The 22,903-nt window shown below is 42.9% G+C and overlaps 1 protein-coding gene across 6 annotated transcripts in view; it reads right to left on the bottom strand.

The window, feature by feature from the left end:
* Positions 1–22,903, bottom strand: part of SAE1 (SUMO1 activating enzyme subunit 1) — an 85,359-nt gene that overhangs the window by 37,900 nt on the left and 24,556 nt on the right. For 5 of the 6 annotated variants that reach the window (XM_064293886.1, XM_064293889.1, XM_064293887.1 and 2 more), the window contains 3 exons: positions 21,985–22,127; positions 19,643–19,742; positions 7,396–7,501 (listed from right to left, as the gene is read on the bottom strand). In XM_064293886.1, coding sequence (XP_064149956.1) covers positions 7,396–7,501; positions 19,643–19,742; positions 21,985–22,127 — 349 coding nt within the window. Of the gene's footprint in view, positions 1–3; positions 4,448–7,395; positions 7,502–19,642; positions 19,743–21,984; positions 22,128–22,903 lie in introns of those variants that run through there. The other variant, XM_064293890.1, reaches the window with a different exon arrangement.

Raw genomic sequence — 22,903 nt, 5'->3', positions numbered from 1 at the left:
TCCATATCATTCACGGCCATTAAATTACAAAAAAAAGTTGGGTTACACAAACACACACAAATAATAATTGTTAATCATTTTTCTAAGAAGATATTCAAGAAATTATTTACAGAAGTTTCCCAGAAAATTGGGAAAGGAAGGTTGAGGAGAGTTTAACGTAAAAACCTTACTCTTTACACCTCTGTGCACTGTTTAATAAGGAGCTCTGGTGGCACAGTGGTTAAGTGCTCGACTGTTAACTGAAAGGTCGGCGGTATGAACCCCCAAGCCACTCCACAGGAGAAAGATGTGACAGTCTGCTTCTGTAAAGATGTACAGCCTTGGAAACCCTATGAGGCAGTTCTGCTCTGTCCTATAGGGTCACTATGAGTCGAATTGACTTGATGGCAATGGGTTTGCCTTTTTTTGGTTTACCTTGATTAAAAAAAATCCTTTTGGTCCTTACAATCCTTTGATTGTAAGATGTTTAGAGAGAGCCAAAGGCGAAACTACAATGGTATAAAAACTATGCACCTGGCGCTGACACCTTTCACATCCACTCTTTCATTTACGTTCCTGAGAGCTGAGGGAAGGAGGTATGAGGACAGGTCAGGAGCAGGATCTGCCGTTCACACACTAAAGGTCATCCCAACTAAGATGAAGCGAGGCTGTGGTATGAGCCCAGGCTGGCCGGCCTCCAAAGCCTGTGCTTTTTCCTTTTCGGAGGCCGCTCACCACTCTGTCAGGGTTGCACTTGTAACGCTCCAGCTGGTGATCACGCACAGGCTGGGCAGTGGGCAAAAAAACGATTCTAACTACAATCAAACCTCAGATCTAACCAGATGACACTGTTTGACTGAATGAAGTCACTGATTTAAAAACAAAAAACAAAGTGGGTAAACTTTCTGGTATAAATTATACTTCAAATAAAACTGTTAAAAGTGTAAAAATAAAAAAGCAATACAGAAAGTGCTAGGTACAAGGAATAACTTATACTTTATTAGATTCACTGAATTATTTTGAAGAAGAAGAGACTTTAGAGACCAGCTAACTTAGCCCTATCATTTTACAGGAGAGGCAAAAAAATCTTAGCGAGGCAAACTGACTCATTTGCCCACGGTTCCAAAGGCAATAAAGACAGTTGACGGCAAGCATATTTGGCGGAAGGCATATGGTGCAAAACTCTTCTCATGTGCAAGTTGCTGTGCTCTCTTGGATAAATCCAGTGAGTTCAAATTACAGGAAAATGTTAGTTATGCAAATAGCCCGTCAGAAAATTGAAAGAAGCATTTCTCTGACTCTAAGAACAAGGTGATCTACAAACAGTGTCTTGGTCATCTAGTGCTACTGTACAGAAATACCACAAGTGGATGGTTTTAACAAAGAAAAGTTTATTTTCTCACAGTCCAGTAGGCTAGATGTCAGAATTCAGGGCACCGACTCCAAGGTAAGGCTTTCTCTCTCTCTCTCAGCTCTGGGAAGGTCTTTATGATGCATGAGTCTTCCCTTCGTCTAGGAGCATCTCAGCGCAGCAACCTCAGGTCCAAAGGATGCACTCTGCTCCCAGCACTACTTCCTTGGTGGTATGAGGACCCTTTGTCTTTCCACTCGCTTCTCTCTTTTGTATCTTGGCTTAAAACACTATCTAATCTTGGAGATCTCATCAATATAACTGCCGCTAATCCATCTTACTATCGTCATAGTAACAGGATTTATAACACACAGGAAAATCTCATCAAATGACAAAATGGTGGACAATCACATAACACTGGGAATCATGGCCTAACCAAGTTAAATAATATATTTTTGGGGACACAATTCAATCCATGTCAAAGAGAGTAGCCCAATCTTCACCAGCTGAAGGTTCTAAGTGGTTAGCAGTGGCCCCAGAGAGAGATCACGAGAGCCATTCCCCTCCACTTCCTGAACCTATAGTTCCAACAGTTAACCAAGTATGCTCCCAGAAAGCCAAGCAGACCCTCACATGCATTGCCTTTGGAACATTCCTTGTAGTTCCTGTTGCAGCATCTCTGGAAAGACATAACAAAACTCAGAAAAATACCAAGAGGGCAAAGGAATACACATATGGTAACATACAAGAAAAGGTATCAGCACTTGGCACCTGCTGCAAAGCCAAAGATCCAGGAAAGATTGGATATGAGATATTCCAAAAAATCAGGGAGAGCACTATGAGTGGTATAAAATAACTGGAACCTGGAAGAGTCAGGAAATGGGTTTTAGACCCAGGACTATAACTTTTTGCATGATCATGGCACATCACTACCATTCTAGGTCTTTTTTACATCATAAAAAGAGTCAGCCTAATGAGAGTTGGCAAGAGGGTTCCTTTTGCATGCCAAATATTGTGGATGAAACTGTATCCCCCCCAAAAGATATAATAAAGTCCTACGGTATCTGTGAATGTGATCGCGTTTGTGGCTGTCATGGAGTTAAAATGGGATCATGCTAGATTGGGACGGGCCTTAAATCCCATCGTGGTGTCCTTATAAGAAGACACACACAGGGGGAAGACAGCCAGGTGAAGATGGAGGCAGAGATCAGAGTCATGCTGTCACAAACCAAGAAAATGTCAAGGATTGCCAGCAACTACCAGAAGCTAGAGGAGACAAGAAGGATTCCCCTCTACAGCCTTCAGAGGGGGCATGGCCCTGCCAGCACCTTGATTTTCAACTTCTAGCCTCCAGAACTGAGGGGGAACAAATCTGCTGGTTTAAGCCACCCAACTGCCAAAAAAAAAAAAAACGCAAACCCACGGCCATCGAGTCTATTCTGGCTCATAGCAATCCTGTAGGACAGATTAGAACTGCCCCATAGGGTTTCCAAGGTTGTAATCTTTACGGAAGTAGGCTGCCACATCTTTCTCTCACAGAGAGGCTGATGGGTTAGAACCACCGACCTTTCAGTTAGCAGCCAAGCACTTAATCACTATGCCACCAAGGCTCCTTTAAGCAACCCAGTTGGAAAGTGATTATGGGCAACACCATTTAAAGGATTCTGAGGCTACCAAGAGAAATGGTGTGATCGTTTAGATATGTCTGCCAACAACGAGGGCTCCTTTAGCCATGCCTGCCATAGGTGAGGGATCCAGGGAAGAAGGAGAATACACGATTGCCATCCTTGGTCTAGATGACAGATGGGGTTGCCTCCTTTTAAAATTCTGTGACTATTAAAAACAATGACCTAGTTGTAATCACCAAATCCAAAACTCTGAACCTTGATACTGAAAAGACAAGTAACTAGTATCATTTAAAAGAGAGAGAACTAAATATATGGGATGAATTGTCTAGCGGTGTCACAGGTAGAAAATTATGCTTTGATAATACCTATTCTAGCACAGAATTAAGAATAAACTGAAGGTCACACGACAACTAAGAACCCAAGAGACAGAAAGGGCCACATGAACCAGAGACCTACATTATCCTGAGACCAGAAGAACTAGTTGGTGCCCGGCCACAATTTATGTCTGCCCTGTCAGGGAGCACAACAGACAACTCCTGAGGGAGCAGGAGACCAATGGGATACAGACCCCAAATTCTCATGAAAAGACCATACCTAATGGTATGACTGCGACTAGAGGAATCCCAGAGACAATGCTCCCCAGAACTTCTGACGGCACAGGACAGGAACCATCCCCGAAGACAAATCATCAGGCATGAAAAGGACTGGTCAGTGGGGGGGAGAGAGATGCTGATGAAGAGTGAGCTAATTAAATCAGGTGGACACTGGAGAGTGTGTTGGCAACTCTTGACTGGAGGGGGGATGGGAAAATAGAGAGAGAGGGAAGATGGCAAAATTGGCACGAAACGAGAGACTGAAAGGGCTGACTCAATAGGGCGAGAGCAAGTGGGAGAAGGGAGTAAGACGTATGTAAACCTACATGTGACAGACTGATTGGAATGGTAAATGTTCACTTGAAGCTTAATAAAAAAAAAAAAGAATAAACTGAGTCACTCCCAAAACTTCTACTGCAGAGTTGCAAGATACACTTGCCAAAAGGACAACACAGCGCCCTAGCACTTGCTCATTATTGTGTTTGGCATGTACAATCTCATCTAAACCTCATAGAACTCCCCAGAGGCAAATGCTATTACCACCCTCATCCCCATCTTCAAAGGGGAATCTGAGGCTAAGGGAATTTAAGTCAGTGGCCCGATTACCCATCCGAAAAAATTCTAGGGCTGGAAGTCAGGTCTGTTTGATTCAAAGCTCCTATTCTGAACAACTGTGTGTCAGTGCCTGCTAGATAGGCCATAATATTAGAGCTACTGCTTCTTCCTCAACGACCCCTCTTAACTTCTAAGGGTGTTGGACAGCAGCATTTGGGATGGATACCTTTTCCCCCACACTGTTCCCAGTATTAGTTTTGCCGCCCTAGCTCAATGACAGCGTCCTTGAGGGCAGGAAATGGTCACAACGTCTCAGTCTTCATCAGTCTGCGCCTTTTCATCTGTAAAATGGGTGTACATTACCTATCTCATAGGGTTGCTGGAAGGATTCAAGGAGCTAAAATATGTATAAAACCAAACCCATTGTGATTGAGTCGATTCCGACTAATAGCAACCCCAAAGGGCAGAGCAGAACTGCCCCATAGGATTTCCAAGTAGCAGCTGGAGGATTTGCAACTGCTAACCTTTTGATTAGCAGCCGAGCTCTTAACCACTGTGTCACCAGGGCTCCTCTGGTACCTCCAAACCAAACCCATTGCCATCTAGTCAATTCCGACTCAGAGCGACCCTATAGGACAGAATAGAACTGCCCCATACGGTTTTCAAGGAGCAGCTGGTGGATTCAAACTGCCAATCTTTTGGTTATTAGCCAAGCTCTTAATCGCTGTGCCACAGGAGCCCCCATATATGTATATCACTGAGAAATATATCAATAGAAATTATTACCTTGTATCTTATACAACATTTAGAATTAAGAGATTTGTGTTATTCAGATCTTACCACCTTTGTCATTTACAATCTGTGTCTTCTTGGGCAAAACACTTAAGAGTCTCTGGGTCTGCGTTTCCTTATCTCAAGAAACCAAACTGGGGGTGATTCCCACCCTGTCTACCTCATAAGGGTGCTGTGATGATGTAATGCATGAGAAAGCACCCTGGAAACACCGAAGGCGTTCGATCAGGGTTTCTCAACCTTGGCTCTACTGACACTTTGGGCTGACATCTTTGTCATGGGGAGCTGTAGGATGTTTAGCAAAACCCCTGGCCTCTATCCAGTAGATGCCAGTAATAACTGGCCCTCAGTTGTGACAATCAAAAATGTCTCTGGATATTGCCAAATGTCCTCTCGTGGGCACAACTGCCCTTTGGTTGATTATCACTGGATAATGGTAAACTCAGATACCAGCTGACCTCTATTATAAGCAGCAGTTAGGGATGCTCAGGTTATACTCAGAATGTTTGCAAATTAACACCTACTGTTTACTGAGGGTTTTCTATGTGCCAGGCACTGAGCGACCAGCTCCTCCCAAATGGCCCACTCTGCCATCTCACACTCACACACCCTGGGCTACAGAGGGCACTGTTCTGACTCCAGCTAGCACTTCTTTGTCTCTCGTTCCGAGGACATCAGGAGGAGGTGTTTTCTACCAGTCCCGCCATTGTCAACCTGCATAAGGCTTATTCTTCTTTAATCCATTAATTTCTCTACAAACGGATATTAAGTGCTATAATATAGTACATATCCCAATTCCACCCCTCCAGTCTTGTTAACACCATAAATCAGTATGGTAAAAGCTATATCAACCCAAAAAACCCAGTGCCGTCGAGTCGATTCTGACTCATAGCTATACAGACAATGTAAAATTAAACTTTGACCTAGTATGATCTTTTTATTAGTTATTAAGGAGGTTTTTTAGTTAAAATATATGGAGCCTGGAGGAGGGAGGGTGTGTTTTAAACTACCACACACAGCTACCATATGTCTAGACCTGGGGATGAAGGGAAGGAGGGACCTGGAATCAGCACAAGCAAATAGGTGGAGGTAGGAATGCAGCTTTAAATTCAGTCCTAGAGAAAGAAGGCTGAAGACTATTCAAATGCAACCAGGAAAGGCTTTGCAAATTTTAGAAATAAAACCTACACCTTTCTATCTCAAAGTCTCCCTGAGAAAGGACTACAGCTGTGCAGACATATTGAGTCTCTCAGCCCTTGGAGTGGACACAAGGGGCCCGGGCATGTGGCTGAGAGACGCCAGTATGCTGTGTAAATACTGTGTTGTGCATGCTGTAACCTGAAAAAAAAAACTGGGAAGCACACCCCCCAGAAAAGCAAAACTATCAAGGTGATCTTTTTCCTTTTTGAGTTTTTCCCCATTTCTTACAATAAACATGTATTAATTTTTTACAATCATTAACCAACCAATGTTGTTTTTATACTTACTTGCTGTGCAATCTTTTTTTAAATAACATTTTACTGTGTTTTCAGTGAAGCTTTACAGAGCAGTTTAGGTTCCCTTTCAACAATTTCTATACAAGTTCTTCAGTGACACTGGTGACATTCTTCACAATGTATGAACATTCTCATTATTTCCATTCTGGTTGTTCTGTTTCCATTAATCTAGTTTCCCTGCCCCCTTACATTCTTGTTTTAAGGTAATTATTGACCATTTGTTCTCATATAGGTGATTTTTTTTAAAGGAGCACAATTCTTACAGGTGATATTATTTTTTGAGCCAACCTGTTATTTAGCTACAAGGTGACCTCAGGCGTTAGTTTTGGTTCCAGGTTTGAAGAGTTGCTCTGTAATCTTCAGAATACGAGCAATCTTAATCTCTCTGTGCCTCAGTTTCCTTGTTTATATAAAGGGATACTAATAATATCCACCCCAATGGCTTATGCTAAGCACTGAATTTATGTTCACCATTATTATTTTTGAAGTAATATTAAAAAAAAAAGTGCCAAGCACAGAAAGAACACCAAGAAGCCAACCAATACATAAGCTAATAGACCCCTGAGCACCAGCAAGAGGGACTGAAAACTAGCTCATTAATAGTGAAAAGAAAAAAATAAATGAATAAAAAAATACACCACCTTTCAGGAAAGTAAGGCTGGTTTGAGGCCAAGGAAGAACTCTGAAGAGGGAAAAGGGATGAAGAGAAGTTGCTTGATTTATGACACTGTTATCTCAGACTCCACTTTAGAGGGCGATTCAATTCATCAAATAATTAAAAAAAAGCAAAAGCCATTAAGGAACCAGAGCTCGCATGATGAGCCTCATCCCCACTCACTGCCTTTCTTGAGCGGTGTCTGAGGGCTAGCCAGTAAGGATCAGAAGCAGTTACACTGGAACTCGACTCTTGGCAAACACCAAGAAAACCTGCAGCCTCAGCTGCCACACTTGCAGGGACCAAAGCCCACAGCCCTGCCCGGGAAGCTGCCCCAAGCCCTCACCTTGGAGGAGAAAGTAATCCGAAGTTGTGCGCTTCAGGGCTGCTTTGACTTTCTCACTGCGCCAGTCGACCTCCAGAGCTTCCTTCACAGGGCAGAAGACCACCTTCTGTGGAAAAAGGGGGAAAAAAGGCAAAGGTATTAGAAATAAAACATGTGGACTTTAAACCGCAAGGCAGGGGCTCTTCTCCATCTCAGAGAAATCCTGTTATTTGAGGTTTACTGTTCACTGAAAGAAGCCGGGGCCCATTCCAATCTGATAAACACTTACTGAGCACTTCCCGTGTGCTCCTCCCGGCACTGGAGACATGCAGATGAACAAGATGTACACCCTGGACTGAAGGAGGACAGAGCAAAGCTCCTAAAGACATAGCTCCTTTCTGGCTCTTCAACGCTGACTGTACCTATACTATAGAAATACTTAACCAAGTAAGCAAGAATGAGTGTCTATGGATACTCAATATAACATTCTTTGGAACAGCCAACAAAAACCCAAGTGATTAACAGTAGTGGAATGATTTAATTGATGATGATGATTGATAACAATAAAATCATAAATAACAGGAGGAAAAACAATAAGCAAGGGAGATGGGACATCAGCCCCAGGCTGTGAAATCAGCGTTCGCAAAAGCCCTTGTGGTAGGAGAAGGTATGGCTAAGATCCGTTTAGCAAAATGAAATCATCTTTAAAAATGTCATAATTTTGAAATATTATTTGTTTTCTAATTTTGCACACTATAAAAACCTAAAACTCATTGCTGTCAAGTTGATTCCGACTCACAGCGACCCTATATGACAGAGTACAACTGCCCCCAGAAGGTTTCCAAGGCTGGAATCTTCATAGAAGTAGACTGCTACATCTTTCTCCCACGGAACAACTAGTAGGTTCTAGCTGGTGGATTCGAACTGCCAACCTTCTGGTCAGCCGCCGATCTCTTAACCACTGTGACACCAGGGCTCTAATTTTGCACAATACGGAGGTATTATTTGTGCCCACCAAAAAAGGCTGGGGAAAAAAAAAAATGACAAAAATTGTTTTCCCTTCTCCCTCCTGAAAAATGTAGTCCAAAAGCTGGGGCTGAAGGGCGTGGAAAAGAATACACATGGGTGGCCTAGCCAAAGGTAGCAGAGCAAGGTAAGGAGGGCATTCCAGGGGGCACAACGCGAGACTGATTATTCAAGGGCTTCATGCAACAATATACCAAGGAGCCAGGCTTCTCACTGTCCAGAAGGGAATTAGAAATACAGAAAGGGAGAAAAGTAGAAATGAACCCTGTGGAGGGAGATACTGGTGTGAACTTACTATTTTCAATATACACGTTGTTGTTGTCGTTAAGTGCTGCGAAGTCAGTTCCGACTCAAAGCAACCCTACAGGACAGAGGAGAACTGTTCCATGGGGTTTCCAAGGAGCAGCTGGTGGATTTGAACTGTCAACCTTTAGGTTAGCAGCCAAGCTCCTAACCACTATGTCACCAGGGCTCTGCTTCAATATATATGGAGACTTAAAGGGGTGTGTGCACATACAAATATTAACTAGCTATGCCTACTCACAGGGCCTACGAGCAATGACACACTGGAAGCAATAACGGTACCCCAGCACCCAGATCATGGTTGCCATTCCCCACAAAAAAAATCCTCTTTGGAGAAATGACTGATTTCAAAGTTGGCACAGATGTATACCTGTAAGCTGTAACTGGAAAAGCTGTGTGATAGACATATTTACAACAACAACAAGTGAGTAGCTCCTGAGGCTGCTTATGTACAACCAAACACCTCATAGGATTTGGCTCCTTGGCTTGGAGGTTTAGGGTCGTGGTTTCACGGGAAACCCCAGTTAACTGGCCAAACATCGTGTTTAGTGTTTCTGTTCTACCTCCTAGTTCACTGCGCAGTGCCTGGAGTGTTAAAAACTAGCAAGCAGCCATCCAAGGTACAATAACTGGTCTCTATTCACCTGGAGCTACAGAGAAGGAAGAGTCAGGAATAGGAGGAGGATGTGGAATGTGTGGCTAATTTTTCCATGAACAACTGTGCCCTTTGTCTTGAGATCAGAAGAACTGGATAGTGCCCAGCTATCATTACTAAACGTTTTGATCAAAGAATTCTATAGAAAAATCCTGATCAAAAAGCAGAAAATGTGTAAAAAAAGTCCAAATTCTCATGGAATCCAGGCTTTCTAGAGCCATGGGTGCTGGACGAACCCCTGAAACTACTGCCCTGAAATAATCTTTAAACTTTAAACCAAAAATACCCCCTGAGGTCTTCTTTAAACCAAATGATAGTTTAGCTTAAGTAGTAAAAAATGTCTGCCTTAACCATCACGCTCTTTTAAAGAACTATCTGCAAGAACGATCAAAATGACACCGGCAACTCAATTAAATAGGAAACTTAGGGGACAGTGAGGAGGAACAATTAGGAACAGGTGAGAATGGCTGTACAACTTGAAGAATGTAACTAACTGTCACTGGATTGTACATGCAGAAATTGTTGAATTGGTGTATGTTCTGCTGTGTGTATTCTCAACAACAAAAAAGCATGAGAGGAGCCTGGAACATCTTACTGGGCCAGAAAGTAAGGAAATGCTCAAAGAATGATGGAGACATGATAAAAGGACACAGAAGCCTGCTTAAAGGGGCTCCTGCTGGTCACATCTGGAACAATGTACAGATAAAAATAGATGACAGTTATAGATTAAAACACTTCAACTAAAATAGAATCCATCAGTGCACAGACACAAAATTAATCGATTAGAAGTCTGATGAGGAACAGGATATTTACATATTTTCAAAGCACCTTCCCATAAAATAGGTATTGATAGCACAGGGCAAGTAACTTGTCAAAGGAGAGAAGCCTGGCAGACATCATCTTAACCGTAACATCACCCCCAATGGGGTACATGTACCACACGAAAGGATGCTATGAGAAGCAGCCATTCTGTGCTATTCCTGCCCAAGATGCATTAACTGGAATCTAATCATGAGGAAATATCAGACAAACCCAAATCAAGGGACATTTTACTGGCTTATAATCTTCAAAAGTGTCGTGAAAATCTAGACACGCACACAATTCTGAACCAGGTTCCTTTGCCGTAAAGAATGTTATTGAAACAACTGGTAAAACCTGAATAGGGTCTGAGGATTAGGTGGTGGTGATGTACTGATGGGACTTTTCTGATTTTAATGGTGGGTCTGTGGTCATGTTGGAGAAGGCCTTGTTTGGGAAAATACAGACTGAAATAGTTGGGGATGGCAGGGCATTATGTTGGCAACTTATCCTCAAATGGTTCAGGGAAAAAAAAAAGTTCTTAGTACTATACTTGCTACTTTTTTTAAGTTCGAGATGGTGTGTGTGTCCTTCTTCCCCTCTCTCTCTCTATACTAAGTGAGCCAAGACCTATCAGCTACCAGGCAGTCTACACAGCTCACTAAGGACCAAGATGAACTTGAGGGATCCAAGTTCAAATTGCTAGTGAAAATTAAACAGCTGTGGTTTTTAAGGTGGCTTCCTGCCTCCCCATAATCACTCCTTTGTGGTCTCGATCCATTGTAAAAGCTAGTATACGAGCTGTTTGTATTGCCCTCAAACCTTTTGGTAAATGGGTCTTGTCTGACTTCAAACGTAAGTCATGTAGTCAGCCTAGTAATATTTAGTGCCTGGTACAGTCTGCTAGACCCTTCTTAAAGAGTCTTAAAACAGAGATCAAGCCAGCAGCAATATGGTCTGAAAATGCCATCAGAATGAGGAGACGAAGTGTTCCAGGTTTCAAAAGATACCAAGATCTTCACTTACGGTTCTTGTGTTCGCCTGGCTCACAGTGATGCTAAGCATTCAGTGATACACTAGGCTACTATATGACAGATGACCCTGTCTGATAGAATCTATCACAGGCAAGCCTGCCCCTCATACTTTTAGGACCCAGAACAAGAACACAGACAAAGATCCACATATTATACCTAAATATAATGCCAACAACCTTTTAATGAAGTATAGTGTATTCTCATACCATGATAAATATACCTTCTTCATAATCACTTGGAAGGCCAGCTTCATATTTGGAATTCTCATACTCCTTCGGAACTCTGTGCCACAAGAAGTACACTGGTCTCATCCTTCTCTTCTCACCTATGGTTCTGTCCCACAATGCAAGGCGCTCGGCACTTGAGTGTGGACAACCAGCCTGCGGCTCCAAATCCATCCCTTGGGCCTAGGCCTGTGGGCATTGTGGCAAGGTCCGCGCTCTGGAGGCAGGCCAGGGAGGAAGCCCACACAGGTCCAGGAAGTAAGCCTGGGGTTGTCTGGGCAGAATTCCAGGGCTCCCAGAAATCCCAAGTATGGTCTAGATCTGGGGATACAGAGGGGCACAGGCTCCAAGTAAGCATATCTCCTTGGTCCCATGGAATTCTCACCTTATAAGGGAAAAGGCTGGAAGAAGGTCAGAGTGGGGCTTTTTAGAGCATTGGGGTCAAGGAGAGAAGCCCTTTTTGCCTGGGATTAAGGGCAGGACAAGCCCAGGTCCATCACTAACTCATGATCTTGTTGTTGTTGTTGCTGTCAGATGCTGTCAAGTTGCTTTCGATTCATAGTGACCCTGTGTATAACAGAATGAAACACTGCCCAGTCCTGTGCCATCCTCACAATCGTTACTATGTTTGAGCCCACTGTTTCAGCCACTGTGTCAATCCATTTTATCGGGGGCCTTCCTCTTTTTGCTGACCAAGAACGATGTCCTCCTCCAGGGACTGGTAACATGCCCAAAGTATGTGAGACGAAATCTCACCATCCTCCCTTCCAAGGAGCACTCTGGTCGTACTTCTTCCAAGACACACGTTCATTCTTCTGGCTGTCCATGGAATAGTCAATATTCTTCACCAACAGTGTTAATTCAAAGGCATCAATTCTTCGGTTCTCCTTATTCATTGTCCAGCTTTCTCATGCATGTGACGCAACTGACTTTAGACAAGTTAATTTACCTTTTGGGCTTGTCTATGGCAGGCTACTTTCGGGGCAGTTTCCTGGTACCTGGCAAGAAAGTCTCCAGTTACCCTGTCTATAATGTGTACTGGCTCTTGAGCTACAGGTGACAAAGCCATAGGTGGGCACATGCCAGAGAGGGCAGATTCTCTCTCCTGGGAATTGAGAACTCTGAATGCTGGAATACAGAAACAAGTTAGCAGTAAGGCAATAAGGAGAAAGGCCACAAAATCCTACTGTCTCCAAGGTTCCTGAGCTACCCTGGTCTTAACACTTCTGGTATCACAGTAGTTACTATTCAACACTTCGTACTCTACTCCAGCATTCTACCAATTAATGTCACTTTTTGTTCAAACTACCCAAAGCTTGCTATTATCGGTCATTAACAATTAAAAAAACAAAAAGAAAACAAGTTTATCCAAGTCGTCTAATCTGTAGTGGGACAGGCAATAGGTAGTTTGTGCCTTATCCACCTCACTGGCGTTTGGGTTTATACAAGAAAGAACAAACCCAACAGTGCTTCCAGGGAATGAAGAGTCTTCCACGTGAGGCACCCAGCACAGTGTCTGCAGAGAGCAGCACTCACTATCCACATATGAATGAATACACCAGAAAAGGTAGCACACTCACTCCCTCCTCCCACTGCCCATGCCCTCAGCTACAATGCCGAGTCCACACGCCCCCACATCCGTTTCCTCCCTGATACTTACACTTCTGGGCCTTAAGCATTTCAGTCTGATGGTCTATTTACATTCAGGCTAATACCAAGCCATCTTACATCCTACCTGTCTCTGTCCTCCTCTCTCATGTGTGGGTATTAGCCTCCTAAGGCAGAGACCACAGTGAAAGGCATGGCAGTGACTTGACTAGATTTTCAATAAATACCCATAAACTGGTAGGATCCAACCTGCTTTTCTTTTGCAAAAAGCCCATCAGTAAATACAAAAGTTGAATTCTCCCCACAATCTATCAGCCGTCAAAGAATGGGGTTGTACTGAGCCATTTAGAATAGTGGAAAACTGCAATTAGCCTCAATGCAACAGGAGATCGGTTAAATACGTGGTAAAGCAAAAAGGTGAAACACTACGCAGCCATTAAACCCATGCTCTCCAGAGTAGGCGTAAAGATTTAAAAGCGTTTATGGAAAAATACTGTGTGAAAAAGCAAAAGACAAAATTATGTACATGTATGTATATTAATAAGAAGACTTGTGGCACAATGGTTAAGCGCTCAGCTACTAACCAAAAGGTTGGCAGGTCAAATCCCTCAGCTGTTCTGTGGAAGAAAGATATGCCAGTCTGCTTCTGTAAAGATTACAGCACTGGAAACCCTATGGGGCAGTTCTATTCTGTCCTACAGGGTTGCTACGAGTCAGAATCGACTTGACAGCAAGGGCTTACATGTATTAATATATGTTAATTAAAACCCCAATTGTGTGGATATGCAGTAAGAACAAGGAATGGAATTTTACAGTCACTACTGGGTGGTAGGACTCATAATTGCCATGCTTGTTCTGTTTTTTCCACATGTGGGATTACGAACATACTTTACTTTTAGAGTCAGGTTGAACAACAACAAATGATATAGCCGTGCTTATCAGCTCCAGATGTAAATCAGAATTAAAATAACTTTCAAAATGACAGCTTTCTAGGTCCGATCACCAGACCTACTCAGTCAAACTCCCCTGGAGTGGACCTGGGAGGAGGCTATAGTTTTCAAAAATATTCTAACAAATTAAAACCACAATTGAATGCCATTTTCCCACACATCTGCGTGGGGAAAAAACCTGAAGTTATGAAATGTTACTGTCATATACTGCTGGTTCTGGAATGGAAATTGATAGAACTACTTGAAAGTAATTTAGCACATAAAGATGCACATATCCTCTGACACAGTAATTTTACTGCCAGGTAGATAGATAGCTTAGAGAAATTTGAACATTTACCCAAGGATATTACACACACACACGCTATACGTACTGCAGCATGATTTCTAACAGCAAAAACTTACACACCTAAATGTCCATCAATAGAAGGAAAAGTAAACAGTGATGTATTCACACAACGAATACTCCCCAGCAGAAAAAAATGAATGCCCTGTAGCACTGTCCAAGGGAACTTAACGTAGTGATGGAAATAATCTAGATCTGCACTGTCCACCAAGGATGCCACTAGCCACATATGAGCAATTGAAATGAGGCCAGTGAGACCAAGGGACTAAATTTATTTTAATTAGTTTAAATAGCCACATGTGGCCAGTGGCTACAGTAATGGATAGTGAAATCCTAGAACTACATGCAAACACAGATGACCTCCCAGACAAAATACTGCTCTTAGAAAGCAGGAGGAAGAATACATACAATATGAAGCCATTTTTTTAAAGAAGTTAAAAAGCATGCAGAACAATTCTATATATTGGTTACAAATACATACACGTGTAGTAAAAGTATGAAGAAATGCCTGGGAATGAGAAACACTACTGAAGAGTGTGGTTACCCTAGGGAGGCGAAGCCAGGTGGCTCCAACCACACTGGCAACGTTTTATGGGAATTGCTATACAGTGAAACCTGTACGGGCCAGGACTCAATGAGACTGCCTTATTCTTCGAGGTCTTGTAAGTTTTCCACCTTTAACAGGGTGCAGTCACCACTTTTCTATCATTCTTTATTAAGAATCCTACCTTGTAAACACCCAGTGAGTCTTTCTTCTCTGATAGGTTTCTGCCTTACACAGATTCTGGCTTTCACAGGTTTGACTGTATCATTCTTAGTTTATGCCTACAATGTTGCCTAAGAAGTTTTATACCAAAACACAAGCCAAGCAGGGCTGTACCTGCCCCCTCAGGTACCTTTTTAGGCCACAGGAAGGCGACTGCAGTCCTGTGGTGGGGAGCGGTGGGGAGGAGACTGAAAAGAAACAATAGTATTGGAAATGCTTTGGTTTTCAGTCAGATGCTGTTTGTTTTGTTGTTAATGCTCTGTCCTATAGGGTCACCATGAGTCCTAATCAACTCAAAAGCAACGTGTTTGGTTTTGGTTTTTAGACACGGGGCTAGAACATAGCAGCGGACAAAATACATGACATCCCTGACGTTAAACCAAACCCAGTGCCATCGAGTCGATTCCGACTCATAGCAACCTTATAGGACAGAGCAGAACAGCCCGATAGAGTTTCCAAGGCACGCCTGGTGGATTCGAACTGCCGACCCTTTGGTCAGCAGCCGTAGCACTTAACCACTACACCACCAGGGTTTCCTCCCTGACCTTATGGAGCTTAAAAATCTAACAGGAGATAGCAATAGAATACTAGTGAGACATAAAGAGAAATACAGTCCTGATGCATGCTGTAACACACATCAACCTTTAAAACATCATGTTGAGTGAAACAAGTCAGTCTCAAAAATACTGTAGTATGATCTCACTTACACGACATAAGAAATACATAGAAACCAAAGATTATTATGGTCACCAGGGGCGGGAGGAAGAAGGGAAGGGGGAGTTTTTGCTTAGGGGAAGCAGTGAGTTTATGTTAATGGTACTGGAGTAACTCAGGAAAGGATGGTGATAATGGCTGCACAACTTGAAGAATATAATCAGTATCACCGAATCATACATGTAGAAATCAGTGAACTGAAGACTCTTTTGGAGTGTATATTTTTACCACAATAAAAAATTAAATTAAAAAAAAAAAGAAAACCCAACAGGAGAGACACTGTAAGTAACCTCAAGTGCGATCGGCGCCGCAAAGTCAAGTGTCAAGATGCTACGTGAAAGAGGGGGAGTTACGCCAGTCGGATATCATGGGTGTTTCTTTAAAAATGATGGTGGGAGGAGGATGAGAGTAGTCAACAAATTGCTCAGAAAAGGTGAATCAAAATAATGAATCACTCCTCAACTGTGGAATTTCACAGTCAATTCATGGGAAGAGGATTAACAGTGAATGCACCAAATCAGTCGCCCACTACTGCAGAGGCAGAGGTAAAACGACATCGGCATTTCCTGGCACTGTCATGAACCAATATTACAAATACCACTTTGTGTTCAGTTTTTAAAGTGACACTACCTGACAGCAAGTACTGCCAGGTATCTCAGCATCTCTTGCAGTCCCTAACAACATGGACAACTTAACAATAAAGAAACATGAGCAGTAACCTTTTATCTCAAAGGTTTCCCAGGGTGAAGTAGCTCCAGTGGTACAGTGGTTAAGTGCTCGGCTGCTAACCAAAAAGTCAGTGGTTCAAATCCACCAGCAGCACCAAAGGAGAAAGATGTGGCAGTAAAGATTACCGCCTTGGGAAACCCTATGGGGAAATTCCACTCTGTTCTATAGGGTTGCTACAGTCAAAATCAACTCAACAGCAAGTGGGTTTTGGTGTTTTTCCCAGGATGACCCCAACTTTCACATATGTTTCCCACCATCCTCAGAAAACTTTAAATGATCCTAGAAACTCCAAGAGATTTCAGCCTGTAGGTTGGGGAGCCCGGGCCTGTGACTGTCACTGCTGCCTGCCTGCTCTCCCCATCCATTCCTCTCACACAGAGGCATGAGCTCTTGCAGGTCACTGTGCATCTCCTAGCTTTGGCTTTGGGTCTAAATGGAGGCAGCAGGGCTGGATGCACTTCCCTGCACCCAGTAGCGTGCCCTGTACACAGCAGGCATTGTGCAAGTTGTGGATGGAAAAAGAGCTGGCTGCCTGGAGCAAGGGAAGCAGAGTTACTCTGCCCTACATCTGTGATTTCGTTTATCTTACTTCCTCCACCCGGATACCAGTCCAGGCTTTGGGACTTGCAAACTCGTCCTTCATGTGCCAAGTCAAACAACTCTTCCTACAGGAAGCCTTCCTGGACAGTCCTCACGGTGCAAAAACTACTCTCTACCTGCTATGCATCAGCATCTAGAGCAGGTTTGTGCTCCAGTCCTGATTCTGATGAGATCTGGCCCCCTACATCTCCTGGGCACCAAAGGAAGCAAACAAACTACTGAACACCTATCTCTGGACTAGATGTTTCCCCATGACTTTATTTATCATGATGGCGCCTGCACTAGAATGGCCCAGTGTCTTCCTTGACGGTGTGAAAACCATAAGGTCTGTTTTTCCTCTGTTTTCTAACGTTTCTAATTTAGGAGTACAACATGTACCTTGAAGCTGAAGTGGCTTTACAACATTTGGTGCAACCTAAGGAAAAGGGGAAGGGAAGGAAACCCTAATGGGAGATCTTTCATAGGAAACAGGAAGTGGCTGCTCTCTCACCCCCATCCTGCGCTCTCTGAGCAGCACCTAGTATTTATTCTGTACGACAGGCAAAAGAACAGAATCTGAGTCAAGGAATTTCTGAGTTGGAAGAGAACTTCGAAATCATGGGTCAGTCTCCACCATGAATGGGGGAGACATATTACTACAAGGTGGTAGAGCCATGGCCAAAACCCAGCTGGGTCCACTCCTCCAGCACAAAGGCAAGGTTTGGAATCCCAAGGATTGTCATCAGGAATGCACCGAATGCCTCACAACCTTCAAGGCTAGGGGTCGGAATCCAAGCCTGAATTGTCCCAGGGAAACAGCTGACTAACAATGCCAGCTGGGGAATATTTTGATACCTTCCAATTCGGCCCATGTAGGAAGAGGCTGCACAAAGAGCTGTGTAACTGAAGAGCCCAGGAATGGTACGCTTAGGCTGCCGAGTGCCTGCATGGGCTGCCCGCATTCTCCCCATAGCTAGATAAAGTGGCTCCCAAAAGAGCTTTCCAGATCGGCCCCAGTAGGCACCGTCAGAATTGACTCCAGGGAAGCATCCAGCTGTGAGTGGCTAACAAAGCTAGGAGCTCTCTCTATTTGAATGTGAAAGACCCGCCTCAATCAGAGAATGCCCTTAAGCCATAAAACCCTTCACACCAAGGCCAAGTGTCACACTCATAAGAGGGTGTGATTTATAAATTGACAGCATCCACAAAGCTGCTTTTGTACTCCTCCGTTTGTTAACAATTTATCTCCCTCCTCCAAAACTCATGGAGCTATTCAGATAAAGCTTGACTGGGCCTCGGAAAGGAAGAAAGAAAAGGTCCCAAGTTTGGCCAAAACACCAATGTTCACTTGGGATAATTACATTCCTGTGAATAGACACTAAAATTAGGGTTTAATAATTCCCCTGTATCAAACTTAGACCATCAAACTCTTCCAATACAAACACAAAAAGCAAGAGAAAGAAAATCTCCAGCATAGCCCTGCTGGAAACTCTACGAGTTCCACTTTTGCGGTTTTCTGCAGTCTCTTTTGTGGTTTCTGCACTCTTCAGAATTCCCCCTTTAGAGCAATTTTAACTCATAGCCTGACCAGCTGTTTTTCTTTCTCAACATTTAAATCTACAAAACAGACAGTAAATATGGGTTTGGTCCTAGGATCCCTCTCAGTTCAACAAAATCAATTCTGGCCACTTCATCTTCTGTTTTCCCCATCTCATGCCTCCCTTCTTCTCAGATTCCAACACTAGCTACAGAAATCATCAACTTCTGGCTCCCTTCCCAATCTGCTTTCTATAAAATGAATTTATAAACTGCACCTGATCCAAATAGAGTCTAAGCCCCTAACACAAACTACATTAATATGCACACACACACACAAACACACACACTCACATATCTACGATAACATTTGTCAATACTCAAGGCTCTTCTTCCTAATTCTTTCATAGGGGAGAAAACAAGTTTCTAAAGACGCAAAAGCAATTCAGGATACTTTAAACTGGTTCCTGCCACTTAGGACCATACTAAATTGTCTGTCAACCTGAACATTTTTGATTTTGCATAAAAGTAATGACTTTTGTTCAGTCTTTCTGATACTACCCCATATCCCAAAGGTCAAAACTGGTGGCCCACAGACCAAAGAAGTCCTGCAGACATGTTCCATTTGGCCTTCACAGTGTTGGCCAGGGTGACATTCAAACCAATTTGAATAGGTTGCCAGTACTACAAAATTTGAGAAATATCATACAAAAATCTCATTTTTTATTTCTCTACATAAATCGCATCTGGCATCACTGGGGCCCAATTCCTCATGGCAACAGCTGGCTGGCACTAAGCAGCAGGTGCCCCTTGAGATGGGGCAAAGCACTGTTCCAGTCTGTCCAGGCCCCTCTTCTCAAGTGGGTCTCTTCCAGGCTCACTTCACTCATTTACAATCGTAGTTGCCTGTTCCCTACATGGCCCCAGGGTTTCTGACCTCTGCCCCCCACACACATACTTTTAGGGACAGTCCAGAAACAATCTGGTTGGTTAGAATACGTACCTTTTTAACCATAGTTGTCTCAGATGAATCAAGTTTTGCTCTCTTGGTATCAGGCCCATCTTCTATGCCTTGGCTAACTTTGGCAACTTTGGTTTTCTCCCTAGAGGGTGACATGGGGGAGGGAACGGAGTTCTAGCCTATGAACCATACCAACAGAATAAAAAGAGTATTGTTCACTCACAGAACAGGATGGTGACAGGATCAGACAGATCTGGGTTCAAATCCCAGCTCTGCGACTTATTACCTGATGAGTTGCTTACCCGTTCTATGGGAACAACAGTCCATGACAAGATTATTACAGAAATAAGAGTAATAACGTAAGTTACTTAGTACACTGCCTACCACCCACATCGTAACCCGTTGCCGTTGAGTCAACTTCGACTCACAGCGACCTTATAGTAATCTCTCAATAAATGAAAGCAATTAACTTTGTAAACATTCTACTGGAATAATGAAATAAAAAAAAAAAAAAGTAGTTGCCTTCAAGCTGATTCCGACTCATAGAGACACCACACGTGTCAGAGCAGAACTGTGCTCTGTAGGGTTTTAAATGGCTCATTTTTTTCTTAACCCTTCACCCTCATCTACCACCAGGTCCTTGCATGGTATCTTGTGGTCTTTACTCTTTTCAGAATATTTATGATTGTTTCCCTCACACCCTACACAGCAAGTCATGCCCCAAAACATTCATAACTGTCTCCTCCCCTCCACCTCCCTTCATTCTCAGGGTATCCATAACACAGCTTCTGCCAAAGTTTTGGTTTTAGTATCTTTTCTCTTAGGGAAAATGTTCAATACAACTCTGGCTTATTATCAACTTCTTTTTACTCTTGGAAGTAAAAAGACGGTTGGCCCATTTGTTGTTCTTTTTGCTGCCAGGACTGATGACCAGTATCCTTGCTTTTCTCCCTCCTGGAACGGGAAGCCATTTTACAGGTTTTTTTGTTTTTTGTTTTTTTGCCCCTCCTTCCAGCAATAAATCAGGCAACAAATCAAGCAGATGGCTCTTTGAGGTTTCATAAGAAGCTCCAACTACCATGTACTGAATGCCAACCATGTGTCAGGTACTAGCTGGGCTCTGACTTGTTATCTCATTTAACCCTCAGTACCGCTTTGAGCAGAGGGTGGTATTATCCCCCCCTTCTACATTTGAGGAACCTGAGGCTTAGGAAGGGTAATTTGCCCACAATAATACCGTTAATAAATAGGGTTCAAATCCACATCTGTCTAGCTCTAAAACTGTTGGATTCTTCTCACAATCTCATGTGATAGTCTCCCTTCCTCACCTCAAAGGGAGGTTCTAACCCTGCCCCGCTGCCCTCGGATGGCTCCCGACTCTTCTTTTGCTCTGCCTAGAGTGTGCTTTTTTTGTTTTTTTAAATGCTGGTTATCTTCCCAGTGACAATGGCTGATTTTTTGGAAGCAGACTGCCAGGCCTGTCTTCTGAAATAAATAGCCAAATTTAATTCCTCCTTTCCGCCATGGGGAATTCAAGTTAAACCAATCTGGCACGCTTTTTCTACCATGACTTCTTTATCTGTTTATAATGTGCCCAAAGAACTGAATTTTCTTAAAACCACACAGTGCTGGAGTTGCAAGAGATCTTGGACATCGCTGTCCTTCCCCCATCTCGACTTTATAGGCAAGGAAGTTGTAGCCTGGAGCAATTAAATGACTTGACTGGGAGGCCGAACAAAAGGGAGCGAGCTTGGCTCTCTTCTCTTTACCTCTCTTATTAGCAAGTTGGGGGGTGTCGGAAATTGCAGCCAAAAATCCAACTCATATAGTTTTACAATACTGTATCATCTGCCATCTTTCATCTAGAGGCTACAGATCCCAAACACTGCAGGTCCCATCACATGAGAATTACCAGGGTCTGCAACTTCAGTGTTCAAAATGGGAGGATACGGTCTGTTCATTCCACCAGAACAGTCTCTGGGCCTTGGAACTTTGCCAGGATAGCCTTTGGCTGAATGTGGCTCTGGAGTTACCTCCCTATTTTGTACTTGTTTTACTATCTCTCAACCGGAAAACATACAGTCTGAAGCTGGGGGAAAAAATGTTTATAATACAGGCAAGCCTTCATCAAACAGACAGAAAGTGTGGCTTCAACACCTGAGATCCAGACTGATCCAATCTCACATGGTGTACTTTGATGGCTTATGAAGTCAGCTCTCTTTATACTGGGTCCACTTTTCGGTTAGACTAACATTTTGGAGGGCAGGGACAGTACCTCCTACAATCCTGAACCACAAACTATATATTCAGATGGTTCATCTTCTACAGGTAATAAAACTAAATTTTGAAAATGTTATGTTCTCCCCTCCTTTTCCAACACTTACTCTACAAACTCATGTTCTCCAAGATTGGCAAATGTGTATCCGTGGTAGCCAAAAACATCTCCAGTGAAGAACTTGATGCTATTTTTGTGACAGATCTGGTCAACTTTAACTATGACATCCCTGGAGCAGCAAGTCAGACATACCTGCAGAAAGAAAGAAAGAAATCGATAGGGCATGAGTCCTGCAAACTGTGAATCATTGCCCTGATGTCTAAATAAATCTTAATGAACACTCTCTCTGGGCATGTTTGAAGCCAGTTTAAAACTGGTGTAACAGGTTCTTTGGGTCCTACGGTTAAAAGACAAAAGAAAAGTTGAAGGTTTCAGTGTATAGAAAATGTAAATTATGAGACCAACACTTTCTACAACCAAAATGAACTTTGTTTAGCATGAAAGTAAAAGCCATTCAATGCATTTATTTCCCCTAGTCCATAAACACATAGGAACAGCAATACAAAATGACGGTAATAACTTCATGTAGGCCATTTCTAAGTTACAAAATCTATTAAATTCTGAATAAGCTATAGAAGCAAAACAAATATTTTAAATTGACTCAAACAAAGGTCAAAAGTTTAACATTTTTAAATATGAGGGATTTTTTCCCTTCTTTTTATGCTTATGTTAAGATAAACACGATAAGCCACCACTGTTGGGGTTATTTTTCCACAGATTATGGTGTGAAACATTATCTGAATTTAAGGACAAAAGGAGAGGTTACAGACGAAGTGACCTTCCATTCAGACTTCAACAATGAGTGGGTGATTCACTCAGCAGAATTATCAATGTCACTCTTGGGCTTCTAGGTTGTGTTTCAATAAGCTGAGGTGTTGAAAATGGTCAAGTTTTATTGAACGAACACCATCTTTTAGGGAGAAGCTGAGTGATCAAGATCAAGAAGACTAACTTGCAAATTCCAAGTT

The sequence above is a fragment of the Loxodonta africana genome, chromosome 11, assembly GCF_030014295.1.
Source record: "Loxodonta africana isolate mLoxAfr1 chromosome 11, mLoxAfr1.hap2, whole genome shotgun sequence".
Taxonomy (NCBI): domain Eukaryota; kingdom Metazoa; phylum Chordata; class Mammalia; order Proboscidea; family Elephantidae; genus Loxodonta; species Loxodonta africana.
The sequence above is the reverse complement of the archived record's forward strand: the minus strand, read 5'-3'. Positions and strand labels throughout refer to the sequence as shown.